Source organism: Aquarana catesbeiana, linkage group LG05, assembly GCF_042186555.1.
Source record: "Aquarana catesbeiana isolate 2022-GZ linkage group LG05, ASM4218655v1, whole genome shotgun sequence".
Taxonomy (NCBI): Eukaryota; Metazoa; Chordata; class Amphibia; order Anura; family Ranidae; genus Aquarana; species Aquarana catesbeiana.
The window spans coordinates 323,377,431-323,402,846 of NC_133328.1; the positions used below are offsets into that span (position 1 = coordinate 323,377,431).

Here is a 25,416-nt window from a genome sequence, read left to right on the forward strand (position 1 = left end):
CAATTGCACGGTGGTGCGATACTGTATCCAAATAAAATGTATGTCCTTTTTGTCCCGCAAATAGAGCTTTCTGTTGGTGGTACTTGACCACCTCTGCAATTTTTTTTTTCTGCGCTATAAACAAAAAAAGAGCAACAATTTTGAAAAAAAAACAATATTTTTTACTTTCCGCTATAAAAAAAATCCAATGAAAAAAATGTAAAAAAATCTAATTTCTTCATCAGTTTAGGCCAATGTGTATTCTTCTACATATTTTTGGTAAAAGCGTATATTGATTGGTTTGTGCAAAAGTTATCACGTCTACAAACTATGTGATATTTTTATGGCACTTTTATTTATCTATTTTTTTACTAGTAATGGAGGCGATCAGCAATTTTTAGCGGGACTGTGACATTGCGGCCAACAAAACGGACACCTAGCTGACACTTTTGACACTTTTTTGGGAACCAGTGACATTACTGCAGTGATCAGTGCTAAAAATATGCACTGTTACTGTATAAATGACACTGGCAGGGAAGGGGTTATCGTCAGGGGCAATCAAAGGGTTAACCGTGTGCCTAGCTGGTTCTTGCTAACTGTGTGGGGGTTGTTCTGACTGGGTGAAGACAGAGAGCGTGTGTTCCTGCTTTGCAGGAACACACGCTCTCTATCGTCTCCCCTGTCAGAGCAGCGATCTGCCTTGTTTGCATTCTTCTGTCTCTCTCAGGAATGATTGTGGGGGCCTGTCAAACTTCGGGTCCACCGGACCTGCTGATTGGCTCCCCCTCTGTCAAATCAGCGTGCGATCGCACCTCTGGCAGCACACGAGAGCCCCCCAGTGTATGAAATGACATACTGGTACAACGTTTAATTAATAGAGCCGACCTGTCGCAGTACAAGTGCGGTAGGTGGTCAGCAAGTGCTTAAAAACTATTTTTTTTTTAAACAAATTAGCATTGATACCTGTCCCCCAGGGCAGTACCCAGGTCCCCAAACCCATTTTATGGCCAATAATTTGTATATAAGCATTCAAATGGAGACTTTTGATTTTTCAAGTTCAGGTCCCATAGACTTTAGTAGGGCTCGTGGTTTGGGTTCAAATTTTTTTCACGTTCGGGAGTTCTGGTGCACCCATCACCAATGGGTAATAGCTGAGATGAAAGCTGAAAAAATCTAAAATCCCAGCAATCATGCTACTAAGAACTGAGACACTAAATCACACCACCCTACAGCATTCACCATGCTGTCAGGACTTGGCAACTTAAATATTCCATCTTTTTTCCAAGTTGTAAGATCTTCATGGACATCACTACCTGTCCAATACAGAAGCTGAGAAATCTGTCAAGCCAGTGTTGGAATGTGGACTTCTACAAAAGCTGGCTAAAATGTGTTTACTATAGGTAGGATATACGGCATGTGTATCTATTTTATGTATATGTATTTCTATGTAGAAAAAAATAAAATACATATTTCTAAGAATTATTTCTGTGTTTACTTTATTAAACTATTCCCACCAAGTCGTAAGTAATGGACATGGAGGCATTACTTTTCAATCAACTAATGTAGTATGCTTTGAACATTACCTCTACAGCTAGAAAACTTTATCGATCACCTAATATTTGATACTGGATTTTCTTAGAGGAACATTTATTTTACATGAAATTCAAGCCAGGATAATAATTATTAAGCCCACATAGAACTCTACTGGAATTATTTATTTACTGGCTTAAATTGCAAAAAAGAGCCAACAACATGGCTCATTAACTGTTACTGCTGATATTTTAACATGTCCCATTGAGATAAATGCTATATGCATTTAAAAAAATATATATACTGTATATATGACTATATATGCACATTTACATAAAGTCAAGGATTAAATCCACAGACAAAACACACATACACACATTAATGTAGCTTTGAGTAAACACCTAAAATTGACTTAGTATCTGTCCCTTGCAATCCCCTGTACAACAGAGTTCAGACAGGCAGAGGGAGTAGCAGGACAAGGTGTGTTGCAGTTCTTATGTCCTAAGAAGAAACTTGCTGTTTGGAGAGTGTAGAGTGACAGAGAGATGAGCTCAAGGGTGTGTGTATCTAATCCCAAAAGTAAAAATGTATTATATGCAGTTTACCAAGCCTTAAATGTTGTGGCTTCACTTTTTTTGGTGGAGGGAGGGCTTTTTTCCTTTATTTTCACCTGGTGGTGTATTTAGGTTTAGATACAGTATGCTTTAACTCCCATGCTGAGGGTAGAGGCAAGACTTGTAAGGTCTTCAGCCCTTGGGCCATGATTGGAGCAGTCAATGTGGAGGTGTGGGCATCCCGAATCTAGATTTTTACTTGCTGGGCTGCAGACAGTGTAAGAGACTACTGCTATCAGAGGAGGAAAGTGCAGATCTTCAGGGGAACAGAACAAGCATTTTGAAGCAAAAAATACAATATCCTGTTGTATATACACATTCCACATATGTTGTAATCAATCATGCTACACCTTTATTGAGCAAAAATATAAAGGGAAAAATATTGAACTTTTTTGCTGATGGATCTACAGTATATAATTCATTTTTATGTTCAAATGCACATTTTAGGTCTGCAGAGTACTTAAAACCACTAAAATGATATATTTCCTCAAAGTAAACAATCCATAGATTAACATTTTCACTGCCACCGAAATGTCTCCTAGGTTAGAAGTAGCAGTGGGTTTAACACACACAATGCATGTAAATCTGGCCTTTTGACTGTCAGCTGTCAGGTGGAAGTAATTGGGCCGATGTGCAGCCACTAGATCACTTTCCTAGACTCCAAATAGGGCACCCCCAGAACAATCTCTCTCCTTGTTGTATTAAGATCTTATGTCTTTAAAATTTGGAACTATCACTATTTTATTCTGCATGGACTCTTCTTTCAGAAAATATATAATGTTTGAGGGTTTTACCTCAATGATTTTTTTAAACATTTTTTTTAAACAATGCAAAAATGGCTCTATTTACGAAACTTTAATTCTTAAAATGTTTTTTCTTTGTTTTTTTTTCTTGTATACCTTATACCTGTACTACAGTATGTGATAACATCACCTCTGCTCTCTGTTTTTTTCCCCAAACAATTAAATGCAAGGCATGCCTTCAATCATGTTAGCTCTCAACTGAACTGTCAAGATGGCAGCTTCCTTGGCTGTAAGGGATTGGAAGGTTTTTTTCCACTTGAACATTTGCTCTTGAAGAAGTGGCCAAGTTGCAGTCGCACTATGCATTGAGTGAACATGGTCTCTCTTGCACTCTCAAACTTTATATCAGTTTACCTGATTGTCATCCGCATGCCAGGCTACGTATTACTTTTTATTTAACTTTTTCTGCAAGATGTCTATTCCTTATTGGTATCCTGTTGTTTCTATTGTTCACATATGCTGTGGGTTTACTTATCCATAACCACATTTTAATCATAACACCTGTTTAATCCCATCTTGTAAAATAATTTTTTTCTTTTTAGCCTGTTTTTTCCTTTTTAATCAGATTTTTATTGATGTTTTTAGAAAGAAAACAGAGCATCTACAAAATACACTGCACAAACATACTTATGATATGGAAATGCAACAAATACACACTAACTGAGATGTTGTAATCGAACATTATCAATTTGTACAAAATAATTTGCAAAAAAAAAAGAATTCACACTTCTATGGCTTTCTAATCTATGCTTTATTTCACTACTGGTGAAAACATGCAGGGGTTTCCACACAAACTATTCAAAAAGAATAGCAGTGGGGGGAGGGACTGGGCCCCAAAAAGTTATCAACCATTTCAATCCATAAAGACCAAGTTTTTTAAAATTACAATGGTCAGCTCCTGTCAGTTTATGTTAGCTTTTCAAACAAGATGATGAGGTGAAACTCCCTGAGCCAGTCTGATATTGTGGGAGGAGGGGGAAATGCCATTTTAAACCATTTGCAGCCAGGTAAACTCCATGACAGGACCAGAACTAGAGATATAGGAGGTTCTTGCCACAAAAAACATGTTGGCAGGTCTCCTCCTCCCTTCATCAACTGCCTAATTTATAAGCACTCACCTCAATAATGTTCAGACCTCTGAGCAAGGCTTTTATGGCATCTCTTAATTTCCCTTGGAAAGAGGTAAAGCCATAAAGTGAGGTTAAAGTATGAGTAAAGGGTGATCATAGTCAGCCATTTTCTAAAATCCCCAGGTTATTTCCCACTTTGTTTGAATGGTCACCACTATGGGAGAGAGATGCAAGATGCCCCTCACCTCCATTGTTACAGAGCAGATGTAAGGAATAATGTCTCATGTACCCAAATCAATGTCTATGTCCAAGTGGTGCATTTTAGAATGACACATAGGGGATCATTTACTAAAGCTGGAGAGTGCAAACTTTGGTGCACCTCTGCATATAAACCAATCAGCTTCATGGTTTTATTGTCAAAGCCTAATCAAACTAGCTGAAATTAGAAGCAGATTGATTATCATGCACAGCTGCACCACATTCTGAGAGCACCTGCTTTAGTAAATCTCCCCCTATACACTCACTATTGGTAGGATGTATAATATGACAAAAATCCACTAAACTCAGCTTCACATATTTACCCATATTTTCCCAAACAAGATTATAACATCAAGCAGGGGGTGTCCAAGGTTAAGTGCAATAGGTCATCCAAAAATTGTGCTAGGAGTTTGACATTTTTGGTAGTGAAGGGAGCGGGCACATTTATAATAGCTAGGAAATATTCCATGGCATAAAGACTACAATGAATAAAAGGGCATCTTCCCTAACTGTCTACTTGGACCCATTTGCAGGAAAAGAGAGCATTGCAGCTGATCAAAATTCCAATGCTATGAAATAAAAAGAGTGATACAAATGAACCGTGTAGAAATTTAGAAGTTTCAGCAGACAGGTGTTTCATCAGCAAACAAGCTAAGGCTGGATTGTAAAAAGCTAAATAGTCAATAGTCAAACACAGCTCTCTTCTTGATGGCATAATTTAAACCCCTGATATTCCCAGAGAACATTTTTTCCTTTGTGTGTAGCCATTTAAACAAGTTAGAAGGCTGACAGCAGGCTAGCCTGCATTTGTAGGAGTCGTCTGAGGGCTATATATCCCTCCTCCTCCATCATCAGATCATTTCTGGGCAATGCACGTCACTTCCGGTTTAGTGCGGTGTTCGGCAGCAGCAGTGGTGGCGGTTCCTTTCCCAGGCTCACGCCAGGTACCATTGGGGGACCGTCCACCCACGCATCCAGTATGCAATCCAGGACCATCGAGGGGCGCGCTCTCCCGGTGCTCACGCCGGGCACCATGGGGGACCGCCTGCCCACATGCACATGCTGTATCCAGCATCTGCGAGGAGGCGCCGCCTGCCTTCCCTGGTGCTCACACTGGGGGGATGTGGGGCGTCCGTCCTCCCACTTCTACTTAGTCATGCCAGCATCAGAGGGGTGTTGGGGGACCGTCCATTTCTCCCGGTTTGCTGGGCTCAGTTTTATGGGGGAGGCGGTGTCCTCTGGGGGTGGAGCTCCGCCCCTCCAGCCGGCTCCAACTATTCTAGCTCCTCCTAGTCTCCGCCCCTCCAGCCTTCTCCAACCATTCCAGCTCCTCCTAGTCTCTGCCCCTCCAGCCGGTGTCTTGCCGAGAATGTTCCCTCGGCGGATAAGTTCCCCCTGTACTGCGCAGGCGCAGCGCCTGCGCAGTACATACTACTCTCAGCTGCCGGAGATAGCCGAAGCTCAAATGCTTCAATCAGCTGTACACGGCACCTGCGCTCTGGGTCCAGGTTCCTTCCCCACCATCCAAGTGGACCTAGAGGGGAACCTAAAAGTGCCGAGCGCAGCGATGCCGTGCCCGAAGCGTGGCGAGCGAAGCGAGCCCGCGAGGGGCCCTCTTACAGGCGCCGTGTACAGCTGATTTTCAGCTGTTCTGTTTCGGCTATTTCCGTCGATATCTACTGCACAGGCGCAGTAGAGGGGGGAACTTATACGCCGAGCGGAACTTTCTCGGCAGAACACCGGCTCCAACCATTCCAGCTCCTCCTAGTCTCTGCCCCTCCAGTCCTCTGCACCGCAGCTCCTCATGCTCTCCCCCAGAATCCAGTTGCTCTTCTGCTGCCCCCCCTTTCTAGCTGCAGAGGGGGGGTCACTGATGGCAGTTCCAGGATGGGGGGCTGGTTGGTGGGTTAGCTCCACTGCTGTGGCCAGCTTCATATCATGTTGCTGCAACCATACACAGGCCATGCTGGCTGGGGGGGACAGCCTGTTCTATCTGTGTACATATGTTTTGGTGTCTTGGGGAGCTACATTACTCTGCTCACTATGCAATGAGAGGGTTAATGTTGCTTGTGTGTCCAGTCGGGCCCCAGCTATCACCCCAGCTGTAGGATGACTCTGTAAATAAAAAATCCATTATTACATGGTGTACTGTTTGACAGACGTTAATTCTAGTTCTTGCTCAGTTCTCTAGCTGGATTTCCACAATATATCAGCATCTGTCATTTTTTTGCAGCATTCCGGTCGCAGCATTTGTTCGTAGCATTACCTGTCGCAGCATTTAGTTCATTTCATTCGTAGTTTTTCAATCATAGATTTTCATTCGTAACATCTCGATCGTAGCATTTCCTCATTTTCCTGTCAGTAGCAGCATTTCATTTTTCACTGTCGGTAGATTTTCACTGTCGTTAGTATTTTCCTGTCGCAGCATTTCATTCATAGCATTTTCCTGTCGGTAGCATTTTCCTGTCGGTAGCATTTCATTCTTAGCATTTTCCTGTCGCAGCATTTGATTCATAGCATTTTCCTGTCAGTAGCATTTCATTCATAGCATTTTCCTGTCGGTAGCATTTCATTTATAGCATTTTCCTGTTGGTAGCATTTTCCTGTCAGTAGCATTTCACTCTTAGCATTTTCCTGTCGCAGCATTTCATTCTTAGCATTTTCTTGTCGCAGCATTTCATTCGTAGCATTTTCCTGTCGGTAGCTTTTTCCTGTCGCAGCATTTCATTCGTAGCATTTTCCTGTCGGTAGCATTTCCTGTCGCAGCATTTCATTCTTAGCTTTTTCCTGTCGCAGCATTTCATTCGTAGCATTTTCCTGTCGGTAGCATTTCCTGTCGCAGCATTTCATTCTTAGCTTTTTCCTGTCGCAGCATTTCATTCGTAGCATTTTCCTGTCGGTAGCATTTCCTGTCCCAGCTTTTCATTCGTAGCATTTTCCTGTCGGTAGCGTTTTTCATTCGTAGCATTTTCCTGTCGGTACCACTTCTGTCATCGTAGCTTTTTGTTTGTAGCAATTCTGTCGTCGTAGGTTTTCGTTCGTAGCTTTCTGTCATAGTTTTTCCTGTCATAGCAATTTACATTCCTAGCATTTCCCTGTCGTAGCATTTCTGTTAGCTAGTGCTCAGCTAGGATCTGTCACGTCTACGGATCCATATGGGCTGAGGTTTCATTGTCAATTGATTGCCGTACGATTTCATTACACTTGTATGCCTACCCACCATGGTCTGTGGGTACACAAGCCCTGAGGGTTTCAGTTTTGCTACCTGTCGCTGTTTTTCTGTGGTATTTTGTTCATAGCATTTCGTTCGTGGCATTTCTGTTAACCAAGGCTCACATCCAGGGTCTGTCATGCCTACGGACCCATACGGGCTGAGGTTTCATTTTTAATTGATTGTCGTCCCACAATCTTCTCGCCCTTATATCATACGTCATATGATGCACGTTCATTTCATTACACTTGTACGCCTACCCACCATGGTCTGTGGGTACACTAGCCTTATAGGATTGTTTTATCTGTCTCTGTTCTGTCGTAGCATTTCATTGGTAGCATTTCTGTTAGCTAGGGCTCATATCCAGGGTCTGTCATGTCTACGGACCCATACGGGCTGAGGTTTCGTTTTTAATTGATTGTTGTCCCACAATCTTCTCGCCCGTATAACATACGTCATACGTGCACGTTCACCATTACACCTTTACTACTACCCACCATGGTCTGTGGGTACATCAGCCCTGATTGTTCATTTTTAATTACCTGTCTTGGTGCTGCAGGTTGCTCGGGCTCGCCCACTACATACACTAGGGGTATGTCTTCATTAGGTTCACATTCACGCGCTGTTGGTCTTGTCATTTCTGCACCTACATCCTCATACTTGTTAGGTACATAGGGGTGATGTTGTTTTCGTGGGTTGGTTATCTGTTCTCATTTCTCTACTTTGTGTTTTCTTAGTTCAGGGCATGTTGTGCGTTTCGGAAGCGGCCAATTCACATTCATCCCTCCACCACCGCATTGGGGTTTCAGTGCATGGTAGCACCCCAGCATTAAGGGGGGGGACCATACCAAACTCACAGCTGAGTTTTATTGCTGGTGTACCCCTTTCCCGGCCTCTGCTGGGGGGTGGGCAGTATTTTAGGTGGTTATTCCGAACTCCGTCCCAACCTCTTCCATCCACCAGCGCAGTACATGTTGCATACATGTTTCTTCAATCCAGTTCATGCGGTACTTAATGCGATCTTACGTCCATGCTACAATTGTTAGACGGGTTGGAGGGGATCATAGCCCGCTCGGCTTGAGCAGAGGTGTCAGCTGCAGCTCCCGCTCTTCTCAGTACGCCTGCAGGTGAGGTTGGAATTTCTTTACAGTGGCGTGTAGAACCGGGGGCAAGTGTGGTCACAGGTGTTCGATCTGGAAAATGGTTCTTTATCCAGAGTATTCTGAGGGCTTCAACCAAGGGTGGGAAGGTTTCATAGGGTCATATCTTGGGCTTTCGCTGCATGTTGCATCAGCCATTTGGTCTCGTCTGCCAACGATATCTAGTATCCATCAGGTGACCAGCAATTTAGGCCCCTACAACTCCTGTCAGTGTGTCCATTTTTTGCAACTCACCCTCTCTAAACCGTCAAGGGTATTCAGGGAAGTCAGGGATGTTCTCTTTGGCACGGCCACCGGTTACCGACCAGGTTTATGGTGTTTCAGTCTTCCTGTCGCCTACCCTTGGCTCAGTTCCCAGTTAGTGCTACAGGCAGTTCTCTTACTATGCTTACCACTTCCCTATCATTAGTATAGATGGATGAGCCAGAGGTTCATGGTTCATTATGGTTCCACAGTTACGGTGTTTGATTAAGTATTTGTCCTCCTCTGCTCATTTCCCTCTTCCCATGCATTCTCTCACCACAACAGTTCGTTCTCATGTCCAGGTTACTTGCCAAACCAGGCTCGAATCTTAAACCCCCTTTTCTGGTTATTCGTCTGGATCAGAGGTAACTTTCATAGATCCCGAACAGTGGGTCCCTTCTTCATCATCAGGTACATAGGGCGCTGAAGATCCTCTGTTTAGCAGCTACATACGTAAACCCCTTTGTAGTCTTCCAGGTTTCCACGACGGATGGCTGTTGCTGGCCCTTCATTGAAGCTTTCACATCACACCTACTTTGTGTCTCTTTTTGCCCTCTTTTAGGCATACTGACCAGCCAGGCCAAGGCACACCTCAGGTCTTGGTAGTTAGAACTATCGCATTTCCAAGTGAAGACTCTGACTACAAGTTAGAAGGCTGGCCGTAGGCTAGCTGCATTTGTAGGAGGAGTCTGAGGGCTATATATCCCTCCTCCTCCATCATCAGATCCTTCGTTGGATCATTTCCGGGTTCCCACCCACCCGTTTCCCCCATATTTTCATCATTTTATTTCATTTACATTTCATACATATTTATTCAGGGTATGTCCTCTTTTAGGCATACTGACCAGCCAGGCCAAGGCACACCTCAGGTCTTGGTAGTTAGAACTATCACATTTCCAAGTGAAGACTCTGACTACAATTATAAACATAGAGATGGTAGCACTAAATGAGAAAAGCAGCAGTCCAGTGAAGACTATTGCAAAGATAATAGACTGGGCAGAGATAATGCTCTTAATCCCTGTGAGGACACAATTCCAAAATGTAAAAGGAAGTAACAGAAGATAATAAAAAGATATAAGTCTAATGGGAACTGCAGGGAAGGGAAACAAACAGACTCCATGCAGAGGAAACACAGGGGGGTGGATGTTTGCCTTTCTATGCACATGAGCAGCATAGCAGTAGATGTCCCAACCTTAAAGTAGGCTCAGAAACAGACTTCTGAATAAATGCTTGAAACGAGGTGGGTATAGGAGGACCCAGTGTATTCAATTCTCATACAGATATCTTGTTTAATCCAAACATTTTCAAAGGACACTTTTTGCTCCTCCCAGAGGATTTGATGCTATCCTGCATGTTGTGATCAGAAATGGAAGGCTGTAAGGAAAGATCATAAATGGCAGGTGAACCTGAGTGACTGGAAACCCTTGTTAAGTGTGCCACTGACTCCTTTGCTCTGTTCCAGTGGGATTTTCTGCCAAATGGTATTTTATTGCCAACTTGTGGCCTAGCATCAGTCTGTCCACCAGCCTCGCTATTCTTCTTTGAGGACATATTCAAAATTCAGGGAGCTTGGAAATAATGTACTGAAAAGGAAGATGAGTGCTAGTCAAGCAATCCCAGTGCAGGGCTTGAACAGCTGTTAGGATGTGTGCACAGGATGATTGTACCAGGTTCACTGGCAGAAGCTTACTAAGGTGTGTCCACAAGCCATGCCCCTTTGGGCTATTTTTAGTAATATTTTTGCACCCTTTAATCACCATTTTTTTACCTTTTTGAGGTTTTTCTTTCTAATAAGTCTTTTATTTACTATCCTGGGTTTGAGAATATATTCCATACTCCATTTTACTTTATGTTTTCTATATATTCATGGGATTGCATTCTTGTTTGTGATTTTAAATGTCTGCATAGTGTGAATTGAATGGATGCATCTGTTATTTATTATTGTAAAATTCTCATGATTATAACTTATTTGTATGTGTTTAAGGCAGGCCATACAGTACATTATACTTTTTTTTTTCACTCATCCAGCAGGTTGAAAGAAAAAAAAGGTCTGATTTCCCCATCCACATATTTAATATGGATAGGAGAATCCCTATCACAGTGCTATTGTGTTCTGCCAGGTGGGGGGGCTTCCCCAAGAGATCAACTTCAATAGAGGAATCACCTTCTGCACAACCGGCCTGCCCATAGATGAGTCAAAATTCTGCCAGCCTCTGCTAAGCAGCCACATTTCTGTCCATCTACGGCCGGCTTAATTGATTAATATTGTCTCTGGTTTTGTACAAGAGTTTACAGTATTGAAGGAGGCAGGGAGGAAGGCTGGCATTATTTAAAAGAAAGCTGAGCTTGTAGTATAAGTTACGCAGCCCATCAATGGAGCAAATTTCATACCTGCAACCATGGGAAGGAAATTCTCTTGATTCCCCCATCAATGCAGACAGTGTTGATAGGGGAATCCCTCCCACCAAGCCATTGTCTTCTCCTGGTGAGGGAGCTGGGAAGATTATTGCTAGTGGCTATGCTAGCTTCTAGAGATAATCTTATGCAAAATCTGTCAGGCTGGTTCTACCCAAGTGTACAGATCCATCAACTTGGTACATTCAGCCTACCCATACATGGTTCGAATCTCAGCTGGTTCCTGCTGAACTGGCTGATATTCAAGCTGTCTATGACCGTCAGTGTTGGGACAAGGTCATCTGGTGCCCAGGGTGAAGATGGAAACCTGCGACCCCCCCAACCCTCCCCCCATATAAAGAGAGTCAGTGTCATTTTTTTTATACTTGTATTAGTGGCGATCAGTGACTTAGGCATGGTTCACAATAGGGCAACTTGTCAGGCGACTTAGTCGCCTGGCAAGTCGCGCTCCATTCAGTACAATGGAATCGTTCTAATCGGAGTGACTCAAGTCGCTCCGACTTAGAAAAAGGTTCCTGCACTACTTGGGGAAAACTTCAGAGCAGCTTGCATTGACTTCTATTAAAGACGTAATTTGCAAGCTACTCTGAAGTCGTACTGTGCAGGGCGGCTTCAAAGTTGGGTGACACTGGCTGGGAAGGGGTTAACATCTAGGGGTAATCAAGGGCTTAACTGTGTGTCTAACAATGTGTAATATGTGCTGCTTTTTGCTACTGATTGATTTGTATATTTTTCCTGCTTTGCATGGAAAAGAAAAAAAAACAATTGTTCCCTCTGTCCAGAGCCCTGTGTTGATTGTCAACACAGAGCTCTGGGCTGTGATTGGACACAGCTGATCAGCAGCTCCCAGCCATGAATTATTGGCTGGGATCTGATGACAGACTCCTGCTGTGTACAATCACAGGGGAGTAGGTGGGAGGAGCATGCGCCCGAAACAGGCAGCAACGTGTGGGTACGTCCTGGTGCTTGTAGCTGCCTCCTGGGGTGGGTTGGCAAGTGGTTAATTAGCAATCTTATTTGTAACATGCAACATGGAGGGGGTTAATGTATTGTCACTGATGCATTAGTGACCAGTGGCAGTTAATTAACCCCTTTGTGCTGCATTAGTGGCACCAGTGTCAGTGTTAATTAACTCACTGGTGCCACTAATGCAGTACAAATGGGTTAATTAACTGCCACTGGTCACTAATGCATCAGTGACAGTGCATTAAACCCCTTTCCTGCTGCATATTACACATACCATGGCTAATTAAGCAAACTCCCCCCAGCCACTGCCCCCATTCAAAGCTAATCAGGTTATCTGCAGATGGCAATCTGCTTAATTGGGTGATGCACTGCTTGGTTCCTCCTTGATCGCACTTGCAGGTCGCAGCTCCAGTGGGTGGCAGCACTCTATGCTCCTTTTCCAACCCCCCCTCTTGGCCGGCCTCTTAGTGAGGTCACACAGGCCGGGACTAGAAAGCTCCTGTCGGGCGGAGATTACTTATCTGACAGGAAAGTGAAGGACGGAGCTGGTCTTAGGCTCGTGTCGGGTGCAGGAGCGCATTTCGGCACAATTCAGCTATTATCTATGTAGAGCAGCCCGCACGTATCCAGCACCCCCCTTTCTCCAGTAAATTGTACCGGCCAGGACATCCCATCCTTCTGCCCCCTCCCCCCCATTGTACCGGCCGGACTTAGATTTTTGTGTGTGAAAAACAAACTAGTCAATAAATAGGTAATGTTTCCAATATTTATCTCAAGCATAATTTTCAGGTGTGACTAGAGTGTATTTTTAAACTAACAAGGGACTTTAAGCCCTGCAAAGCCTCTCCATTACTTGCCCAAATGTCATCTATATTTAAAGTAATTGTAAATCTTCAAATTTTTTTTTTAACCGCTTGACGACCAGCGTACGCTGATTTACGTCGACATAATTGTGCTGGTGGGCAAAAGTGCGTACAGGTACGTCCTCTTAAGAAGCAGTGCTGTGGGTGCGCTCTCGCGCGCCCGCCGTGGTCTCCGTGACCACAGGTCCCATGGACTTGATGTCTGCCAGATGCCCATGATCATGTTATGGAGAGGTAGAAAGGGGAGATGCTTTTGTAAACAAAGCATTTCCCTGTTCTGCCTAGTGACAGGACAGAGATTACTGCTCTCTCTCATCGAGAGCAGTGATCTCTGTCATGTGAGGTGTATCCCCTCCCCCCCACAGTTAGAATCACTCTCTAGGACACACTTAACCCCTTCACCGCCCCCTAGTGGTTAACCCCTTCACCGCCAGTGTCATTTACACAGTAATCAATGCATTTTTATAGCACTGATCGCAGTATAAATGACAATGATCTCAAAATAGTGTCAAAAGTGTCTGATGTCGCAGTCCCGATAAAAATTGCAGACCGCCTCCATTGCTAATAAAAAAAATAATAATAAAAATGCTATAAATCTATCCCCTATTTTGTAGACACTATAAATGTTGTGCAAACCAATCAATATACGCTTATTGCAATTTTTTTTACCAAAAATATGTAGAAGAATACATATCGGCCTAAACTGAGGAAAACTATTTTTTTTATATTTTTGGGGGGGATATTTATTATAGCAAAAAGTAAAAAAATATTGCTTTTTTTCAATATTGTAGCTCTTTTTTGTTTATAGCGCAAAAAATAAAAACCGCAGAGATCAAATACCACCAAAAGAAAGCTCTATTTGTGGGAAAAAAAGGACATCAATTTTGTTGGGGTACAACATTGAATGACCACGCAATTGTCAGTTAAAGCAGCACAGTGCCGAATCGCAAAAAGTGCTCTGGTCAGGAAGGGGGTAAATCCTTCCGGGGCTGAAGTGGTTAAATAACAAACATGTCATACTTACCTCCACTGTGCAGTTAATTTTGCACAGAGTGATCCTGATCCTCGACTTCTGGGGTCCCTCGGCGGCTCTCACGGCTCCTCCTCACATCAGATAACCCCCTAGGCGAAGCAGTCTTCCGGGGGGGTTACTTTGCGGGCGTGCTCCTGAGTCCATAGACTATGAATGCCGGACTTGGTCCTGGCGCCCGCGTCATTGGATTTTATTGACAGCAGCTGGAGTCAATGGCTGCGCTGCTATCAAACTATCCAATCAAGAGCTGAGAACCCCGGGCAGAGGAAGAGCGTGTTCCTGGCATGGGAAATTCCAGGGCTCAGGTAAGTAAAATGGGGGGGCTGGGGGACCAGTCACTGCCAGGTGTTTTTTCACCTTGATGCATAGGATACATTAAGGTGGAAAAAACACGAGGGTTTTGAACCCCTTTAAATATAGTATAAGAATACCACTTCACTAAAAATATCGCTTTTAGGGGTTTATCTTGAGAAAAGTAAGGATAAGGGGGGTGGGATGTAGAATTCTACTAGTACAAGTACAACAAAAAAGACAAATAAAAAAATAATAGTGAAAATAAGTTGTTTGTGGCCATTTCTTATATAATGACAATGATTCATTTATTTTGAAGGTCATTTACCTGTACACGACTGGAGAATTTCTATGCCAAGATCATGTTGATAAAATTAACAATGACATCATTTATAAACATTCACATTTATTGCCAGAGGTCACTGTTAGGTCAGCTCGTAAGCATAGTATTAGCAGCTCTAATTGAGTGATAACCTTCGGTAATTTAAATTTAAAATGCAGTCGCTAGGGATGAATATATCTGACACAACCGTACTTTTACTTAGTACAGTACAAATATTAACAGGAAACTGAATGTGTTTTATAACTGAATGCAAGCATTTAATGCAATGTCACCTGTGAGTAAAGCCTGAATGAATTTGTAATATAGCATATTACTAGCAAAGGAAATAGCCAAGTTACAAAAAGAGAGGAGAATTTAGATTTTTCATAAAAAGCAGCAATGGAGGCAGTGGTATTTTTATGATCTCATATTTTGCATTAATCTCTCTCCAATGTCTTTTTAGCTCCTTTGCTACTGTGACCTTACTCATGCTGTTTTCAGCTGTATTTAAAGAGAACTGATAATTTCATTGGTTATCTTTTTCTTTGAAGTCTAGAATCCAACCCAAACTTTGTTTTTCATTTCTTTCTCTCTTCTTTTCTGCTTGTTTGGAAATACGCAATTTTACTGCTTATGCTAATAGATTTTACAGTTACTTCCACAATCCCTCCCTGCACATTACCTACATCCTTACTTACAATGCAGGACTGATGATCCCGCATTGTACATAATAGAAGTCCAAACACTTGGGGGGCAAAGGAGTGGCAAAGTTCAAATTTAACCCCTGTCATTCTGGGAGGACATTATATGATGTCCACCCAGGAATCACACCTCACACGCTCCCTATGGGCCATGCTCAAGCACTATCTGTCACCTGCCGTGTCGCTGATCTGTGATGACAGATCAGTGTACCGGCCCACTGCCCGTTACCATGTAATCACTATGACCATTCACAGCAGATCACATGACAATTGTACACAATGAATGGCTTTGATTTATGCCATTTATTGTGTACTATTGTGTTGATCACTGTGATTGGTCACAATGATCCCATGGTACAAACATAGCTAATCACATCCAATCAGTACCATGTGATTAGCTGTGGTCAATCACAGCTAATCACAACAATACACACTGAATGAATCTATTTCATTCAGTAGAAATGGTTGTTTATTACAGTGTTATAAGCCATCATACTGTGTAAAAACAAAAGTCTGATCACTTCCTAGGAGTGGTAACATTGGATTGCTCTGGTCACAGTATGTAAATGTAGTTTTTTTTTAAAGTAATAAATATTTTTAAAAATATTTTTAAAATTGAAAAAAAAAATACTTTTTTTTTTTACATACTGTCACCAGTCAGTGTCCCTAATTGCCACCACACCAGTTATATAATTACGCTGTACTGCACTGGTGACAGTATGTAAAAAATAAAAAGAATAGTGAAAAAAAAACATATTTTTTAATTTCTTAATTTTCCAGAAAATTGTGACCAAACTTACAACTTCAAAAAACTGGCGATGTCTTGTACTAAATACCTTGGACTGTCTACTTTTCAAAAAGGGGTCATTTTGGGGATATTTATACTATTCTGGCATTTTTGGGCTTTAACCTCCCTGGCGGTATGATTATTTCATATTTTTGATGCTGAAAGTGGTACCATTATTTTGCATGGAAATTTGGCGTTTTATATTATAGTCCTGTAATTCTTAGGAATAACTCACTTAAATCTGTCCAAACCAGAGTCTAGTAGACATCTTGAGTATGATAAAGTTTGAAACACGAAATCATAAATTATAATATAATAAATAATTATAAATAATTATACCAAATAATAATATAATAAAAATTATTCAATAATGTAATCAAATCAAAAACACTAAAATTTGCTCAGTTGCAGAATTGTCACTGTCATTACTTTTCACTTTTTGATGAGGGATCTCCCCACAAATCATTATCGCTCAATTCTGCGAGTGATTCTAATTTATTATCGCTGTTTTCTAGATGGTCTAAAATCCCTTTTGATGTAAAGGGACGATTTTGGTTACTATGGACAATCTCCAGTTTCCAGGCAGAAAGAACAGTTTTTATAATATAAACTGCACGCAGGGCACTGGAGAAACCACTAGGGACAAAAGGGATCTGAAATAATTTCATACAGTAATGTAATCTGTAAGATTACAGTATATTGTATGTATTGTGTGTGTTTCACTTTTTGAATTTGGCGCCATTCTCCCTCCCCATGTGTCGCAACGCTCGCAGGTAATGAAAGGGAACGCTCCGTGATGAATCTAGCAGAGGACGAGCCGCTCACACTGCGGGGAGACATTGCAGGATCCTGGGGACAAGGTAAGTAAGCTCTTCCTGGATCCTGCGATGCGATCCCGAGTCTGGCTCAGGGTTACCGCTTTTGGTTCTGAAATTCCACCCCGAGCCAGACTCGGGAATACCACCAGGGAGGTTAAGAAATGAATGTCAATAGTACATCAGGATTGATTGATTTTCATATATACGGTATATATAGTGTAACATTTACTTTAACTGATTATAAAGTGTTAGCTGAAGTTTGGCTTCGATTTGTTAGTGTATCTAAATCTGCTAGTCCATCTAACACTCCCATCCCCCCAGGTTGAAAATGATGCAGTTCAAAGGTGCCCCATGTGCTCATTCATCCTGAATAGAGGCATTCTAATACAGGAGGTGTCTTGCTGGCCAGATCATCAGTTGAAAACAGAGGGGAAAAGCCTACAAAAGGAAAATGAATGCCATAACTACATCTCATGATTGGCAGCTGAAATAAATTACACTTTTGGATTTGGGTTTAATACTGGTTTAACTACTTGCCGACCAGCCTCCAAAGTTGTACTGCGGCAAGTTGGCATGGCTGCGCGAATTGCCGTCATTGTATGTCAGACATTTTAAGAAGCTATAGGGGGTGCAACGCCGGTGCCTATGTGCATGGCCAGTGGCTGCTATGTCGGCCACCCATGATCGCTCCTCAGAGAGCCAGAATGGGGAACTATCAATGTAAAAAGACAGATCCCCGTTCTGACAGGGATCGAGAGAGAGAGATCTGCTGTTCCTAGTGATCGGGAACAGCGATCTCTCTCCTCCTCTAGTCAGTACACTGCCCCCACAGTTAGAAACACCTTCCTAGGGAACACTTAACCCCATTAACGCCCCCTAGTGTTAACCCCTTCCCTGCCAGTGACATTTATAAGTAATCAGTTGCTATTTTTAGCTCTGATCACTGTATAAATGTCACTGGTACCAAAAAAGTGTCCAATCTGTCTGGCGCAATATCGAAGTCCTGCTAAAAATCGCAGATCGCCGCCATTACTAATAAAAATAAATAAAAAAATGGCAAAAATCTATCCCCTATTTTGTAGATGCTATAACTTTTGCGCAAACCAATCAATATACGCTTATTGTGATTTTTTTTTACCAAAAATATGTAGAAGAATACATATTGGCCTAAACTGATGAAGAAATTATTTTTTTATTTTTTTGGGGGATATTTATTATAGCAAAAAGTTAAAAATTATTTTTTTTCAAAATTGTCGCTCTATTTTTGTTTATAGCGCAAAAAATAAAAACCGTAGAGGTAATAAAATACCCCCAAAAGAAATCTCTATTTGTGGATAAAAAGGACATAGATTTTGTTTGGGTACAACGTCACACAACCATGCAATTGTCAGTTAAAACGAAGCAGTGCCATATCGCAAAATATGGCCTGGTCATTAAGGGGCAAATCCTTCCAGCCCTTAACCACTTGCCAACCAGCTCCTGTACATATACGGCGGCAGGTTGGCTCTCCTGCACAATCGCGCCTTAAAAAGCCAAAGCAGGCGCCCGCTGCACGCCGTGTGGCCCGGTGATGCACGTGGCCAGTGGGCGCGATCGCCGACAGCTTCCCGCGATAGTGGGCACGAGAGCCAGAATGGGGATTTGTGTGTAGACACACAAATCCTCGTTCTGACAGAGAAGTAGAGACACATCTGCTGTTTGCAGTAATTGCGAACAGCGATATGTCTCCTTCCCCAGTCAGTCCCACCCCCCACAGTTAGAAACACTAACTAGGGAGCACATTTAACCCCTTGATCGCTCCTAGTGTTGACCCCTACCCTGCAAGTGACATTTACACAGTAATCATTGCATTTTTATAACACTGATCGCTGTATAAATGTCAATGGTCCCAAAAATGTGTCAAAAGTGTTTAATCTGTCCGCCGCAATGTAGCAGTCCCACTAAAATTTCAGATTTAATTGTCATTACTAGTAAAAAAATAATAATAAAAATGCCATAAATCTATCCCCTATTTTGTAGACGCTAAAACCTTTGTCCAAACCAATCAATATACGCTTATTGGGATTTTTGTTTTACCAAAAATATGTAGAAGGATACATATTGGCCTAAACTGATGAAGACATTTTTTTTTTTTTTTAAATTGGGGGTATTTTTTATAGCAAAAAATAAAAAATATTGTTTTTTTTTTTTCAAAATTGTCGCTATTTTTTTGTTTATAGTGCAAAAAATAAAAAACGCAGAGATGAGCAAATACCATCAAAAGAAAGCTCTATTTGTGGGAAAAAAGGACGTTAATTTAGTTTGGGTACAATGTTGACCCCGCAATTTTCAGTTAAAGCGATGCAGTGCTGTATCGCTAAAAAATGGCCTGGTCATTAAGGGGGAAAATCCTTCTGGGACTGAAGTGGTTAAGTGGTTAAGTATTATAGTGTTGGGTATGCAGATATTTTACATTTTTTATTGTAACTTTAAATTTGTAAATTTTTTAATTACAGTTTTATAAAAAGGCTTAAAAAAACTCTCATTCTGATGTTTCATCTTTGAGTTTCTTGTTCACTTACACAATTTTTCTTAAGAACAAGAAACTAAACACTTTTGGATCTGGAATAGAGGTTACACAAAAGGAACAGAATAACCATTTAAGTAACTTTTTTAAGAGACGATTACCTGTAAATGCATTTTTGCAATATCATTTTGCCATTCAGAAACTATGTGGTTTACTTATTAAAGATAAATAGAGTGCTCAATTTGTGCATGGAGTAACACTTTGTATGGAAATTTTCCCCAGAGGTTAGTGAAGAAGGTAAAGTTCTGCTGACTTACATCATCCAATTATGTACAAGCAAAAAATATGTTTTTTTTTTTTTTCATTTCCCTTGCATGTGATTCTGCATTCTTTGCAAAGTGAAACTGACCACATTCGTTATGTTCTGGGGAGATGAATTTAACAGCCTCTTTGTCTTTAGTAAATTAACCCTAAGGGTGTGGCTGCAAGTTGATTATTATGGTCATTTTATAATATATACATTTTAAGCAAGAGAAAAATAAATAAGTAGTGTAATAATGTAATAATGCCAAAGTAATAAAGCCCACGTACTACTGGAAATAAAAGAAAATACATGAATCTAAACTAATTTGCTAATGTAAAAAGATAAGGCAAAATTTCCAGAAAAAGCAGCCAGATGCATTGAAGCAAAACTAATAGTATTCAAACTTAGTGAAAGATATCACGGTATGTGTAGAAAAATGACAATCGTAAAATAAATGCAACTTACTGTACTTACATACAGTTATAATAAACTGTGACTGTTCCGCCACCTCCTTAGGTGCATCTTGCCTAGAAACCATACTAAATACTCATGACAGCCTCCAGCCATTCAACTGGAGGTGAGACCTTTAACAGGTGGGCTGCACTCAGGAGGGGTTTAATTAAGGAACAACTGTAATGAATGTATAATTGTCCTTTAAGGTAACCAGTGTTGAAATAATATATTTCTGTATTTTCTCTCTTTTTTTTTTTCTTTCTTAAATTATAATAAATATATTCAAAATACATTTGTAAAGACATGTTTTTGTCAGATGATTATGAAATAGTACATGTTAATATTATGTCATTTCATTTTTAGCCTAAAGCTATTCTATTCTGTTCCACATGTTCTTTCTCTGCTTACTGCTTCCTTAACCATGGTAAGCAGGAAGTAAGTTACTAACCCTCCTTTCACCATATGGCTCTGTTAAAGTTTTCACTCAGACATTAAACCTGATAGGTATGTTCTGCTGTGTATCCTTTATTTTAAACTCATAGTGCTTTGGAATACCTTTGACACATTTTACATTATCTGTAAAAATAAAAAGGTTGCATATTAAAGATGAAAATAAAAAAAATATTTTTATTAATTTTATTCACCTAAAGTTTTATTCTCTAAAAGTATTCACTTAAAATAAATACAAATAAATGTTTTCCTTGAAAAGCTAGTTACTTGACTTTTTATGGTTTCAATACTTTCATAATAATTCGTAAAAAAGCACGCCAATCAGAAAAGTCCAAGTAAACTCAATGCTCCTAATGTGAATGTTGTTTCAAGCTCAGTAACTCAGAAAATACTAAAGCAATTTGATTAACATGGCAGCCAGGAAACTGGAATTCTTAAAAGGGGAAGTCATCAATGGCAGCCTTCATGTTTCCTTACTACAAGTCTTCTTAAAAAAAAAGTACAAATCATAATTTATAGTAAATTTCTCCCTGTTGTACTTAGTAAATTAAGACTTCATTTACATGGTAAAATGTAGTTTATTTTAATCGCGTGCATGCATCTAGACCCACCAACTTATGTTAGTTAAAGTAACACTAAAGATAGATAACCCTCTCTGGGAAGCTCTCTCTCGAGGGGGTTACCTTGCGGGTTTGCTCCCGTGTCATACACTCGTCATCCAGAGCAGCCGAGTATATGACTCCGCCCTGCCCCCAGCGCCCGCGTCATTGGATTTAATTGACAGCAGCGGGAGCCAATGGCTGTGCAGCTATCAATCTATCCAATGAAGAGCCGAGAAGCCATGGAGAGAGTGACGCGGGATCGCGCCCACAGAAATTCGGGGCTCAGGTAAGTAGAATGGGGGCTGGGGGGCCAGACACTGGAAAGTGTTTTTTCACCTTAATGCAGAAGATACATTAAGGTGAAAAAACACGAACCTTTACAACCCCTTTAACATTGTTTTTTGTGTTTCCAACAAGCAGCCTTAATGCTTCCTTACTACAGGTTTCTTTAACTTTTTTAGCTGGAGTAATGTTTTCAATAAAGTACAGATTATAAATTATAATACATTTCTCCCTGTTTTACTTAGTAAATTCAGACAACATTATATGCTAAAATGTCATTTATTACAATCACATGCATGCATCTAGACCAACCAACCTATGTTAGTTAACATTGTTAAAGAAACTGATTATGGGTCCAGTTTTGGTATTGTTTGCAGTAAGGATGCACCAATGCCAAGTATGAGTACTGATATATTTTTTTAAATACTCTCTGATACCTGTCACCTAGGAAGAGTAGGTAGAGGGGTGGTTTGGGAGGTGGGAGGGAGTTAGGGAGTTGGGTGAGGCTGGGGTGAGGACAGGATGGCGGGGAGTAGGTGGGTAAGTGAGGACTGGGGGGGAGGGTAAGGGAGGGTAAGTGAGGGCTGGGTGGAGAGGGAACTAGAAGGGACTCTGGTAACACAAAGGACAGGGAGAGCAGTGCCATCTAAGTGCAGTATGACCACAATTTAATGCATAAAAGGTAAGAAATACACTCACAAGATTAAAAACAATGCCAGCATAAATGATGAATGTGGTGTTCATCTGCTCCACTCTCAGGTGCTAGCTGCTGGTGTGTCAGTGGCCAGAGGTACAGGGGCACTGGTGGCTCCCAGTGCTTCCTGGTAAACTCAGAAATACTCAGGCGCACTGATGACATACCCGGAAGTGACATCATCAGTGCACCGAGTGTCTCCGAGTTCAAAAGGAAGCACTGGGAGCCACCAGTGCTCCTGGACTTCTGGCCATGACACACCAGCGGCTACCACCTGATAGTGGTGCAGATGAACACCACATTCATAATTTATGCTTGAATTGTTTTTAACCTTGTGAGTGTATTTTGTACATGTTATACATTAAAGCGGAGTTCCACCCAAATTTTGAACAATATCTGTATGTATTCTCTTCCTTGCCTAGATGCTGACATGCCGTTTAAAAAAATTTAAATCGCCGTAATTATCTTTTATTTTTCTATTCTTCTTTGCACTTCCTGGTTCTCCTCCCATGGGAGTAGGCGTGTTTCTAGCCTCTCCCAGACTCCTGGGAGCTAGTCTCAGGCTTCCCAGGATGCCACTGAGCATGTGCAGGAATGAGCAGTGATTGCTGGGAGCACAGCATTCACCACATCCAGGAAATAAATGCTTGTGGGCTTCAAATGCCCACAATGAAGATGGAAACTGCCTGCAGTGAATAATATAAGTTATTCTTTCCAACGAAATCTGACACAGGCGGACATATTACACACAATATGTGAGTATGTAATGCTGAGAAGAAAAGTTTGTGAATGAACTCAAAAAAAAAAAAAAAAGCATAGATAGGTGGACCCCCGCTTTAAATTGCAGTCATGCTAGACGTAGATGGTGCTGCTCTCTCTGTCCTTCAGGACAGCTGGTGGGAAGGGAGGAGGTTGCAGGGAAGAGAATCCAATGGACATATGAAATGTCATTGGTTGTTAAGGACGTGGCGGCCCTGCTCCTTTACAACCAATAGTTCCTGGCATTCTTACATAGTTACATAGTAGGTGAGGTTGAAAAAAAAGACACAAGTCCATCAAGTCCAACCCATGTGTGTTATTATTTGCTTTACATTTCAGCTCTTAGCGGGGAAATCCCGCTGACAGCTGAAAGAACCGAGCCAGAAGGTGATGGTTTTGGGTATCGGTGCATTTGCAAAAGTACCGATACCCGTGTAAATGCCTAATATTGGCACCGATACATATACTGGTATCAGTGCAAACCTAGTTTGTAGATTTGTTGCAACAGAGAGAAAGCCACATCAAATATACAGTGATTTTAACTTCAGCCCAAAAGGATTTGCCCCTTTCTTGACCAGAGCACTTTTTGTGATTCTGCACTGCATCGCTTTAACTGACAATTGCACGGTCATGCAACGTTGTACACAAACAAAATTGACGTCCTTTTTTTCCCCACAAATAGAGCTTTCTTTTGATGGTATTTGATCATCTCTGCATTTTTTATTTTTTGCGCTTTAAACAAAAAAAGAGAGACAATTTTGAAAAAAAAAGCAATATTTTTTACTTTTTGCTATAATAAATATCCCCCAAAAATATATAAAAAAAAACTATTTTTTCCTCAGTTTAGGCCGTTATGTATTCTTCTAAAAATCGCAATAAGCGTATTTTCATTGGTTTATGCAAAAGTTATAGCATCTACAAAATAGGGGATAGTTTAATGGCATTTTTATTATTTTTTTTTTTATTAGTAATGGTGGCGATCTGCGATTTTTATCATGACTGCAACATTATGGCGGACACATCAGACATGTCTGACACTATTTTGGGACCATTGTCATTTAAACAGCAATCAGTGCTATAAAAATGCACTTACTGTGTAAATGACAATGGCAGTGAAGAGGTTAACCACTAGGGGGCTATGAAGGGGTTAAGTGTGTCCTAGGGAGTGATTCTAACTGTGGGGGGGATGGGCTTCAACACAGATGACAGTGATCACTGCTCCCAATGACAGGGAGCAGTGATCTCTGTCATGTTACATGTCATCTCCCCATTCTACCTCTCCGTGTCATGACCGCGGGTCACGGTCACGGAGAACGCGGCGCACGTGCCCGCAGCACCTCTTCTTAAAGGAGACATACCTGTATGCTCTTTTGTCCACCCGTGCCTTTCTGACGACGTTTATTGTCGTGCAGCGGTCGGGAAGCGGTTAATATATTACAAATATGGTAAGCAAGTTACAATTTAACACTTTTCACATCATATGTCAGAAAAGTAATTTACCTGGCCTGCTCTTGCATTTTCACAAACAATTATATCTTCATTTCCAATATATGGGGCATTATCATTAACGTCCAACACTTTGATACCGACTGAAACGTAGCTCATTAGGGTAGGATTTTCTGTAAAAAAAAAGTAACATCAGTTATAGTAAAAGATGTATACTATTGTTATCACATATTTCTATATTTGTCCTGATATGCTAATGAGCAAGCATTTAAAAAAGTCATGCCCAAGCAGCAGCTCTTTTTTTATGCTTGACCTTACACTACATGACATATAACCAACTACCTTACTAGAATTCACATAACTGAGAAAACAGCTTGAAAAAGGAATATTGCAAAATTGGTAGCTTAATATCAGTCATTCTTGCATCATATCTTCACAGTTTTATACTGTAAACAGGATGTTTAAATCCAAAATTAAAGTCAACAAAGGTTAAATAAAATGCTTAAGGCTTATGCTTTAAACCATTCTTTTTAATTAGTTCCTCCTAAAAAAAATCTAAAAAAGGAAAAATATTGCCCCTTAACCAAAGGTGTATGATCTGGTAAAAAAAATGTCTATTTTTGTAAGGTGCTACTTATAGTGAAATTATATTTCCTTGATTATGGATTTTTTGTCACATTTGTTTTCAGTGCTGGAGAATGCCACTAGTTATTTTAGGTGTGAGGTTCCTGGTGCTAACAACTATTGTGCATGCTGCAGAAAGTAGCTGAACACACTGAAACATTCCCCAATAGATAACCCTCACCTAGCTGAAGATTTAACTCATAACAATCACATAAAACAAGCCCTAAGTGCT

General features: G+C 41.0%; 1 protein-coding gene across 2 annotated transcripts in view; it reads right to left on the minus strand.

The window, feature by feature from the left end:
* CDH18 (cadherin 18) overlaps nt 1–25,416 on the minus strand; it is a 1,382,204-nt gene that overhangs the window by 53,869 nt on the left and 1,302,919 nt on the right. For both annotated transcript variants that reach the window (XM_073630863.1, XM_073630864.1), the window contains one exon: nt 24,615–24,733. In XM_073630863.1, coding sequence (XP_073486964.1) covers nt 24,615–24,733 — 119 coding nt within the window. The remainder of the gene's footprint in view (nt 1–24,614; nt 24,734–25,416) is intronic.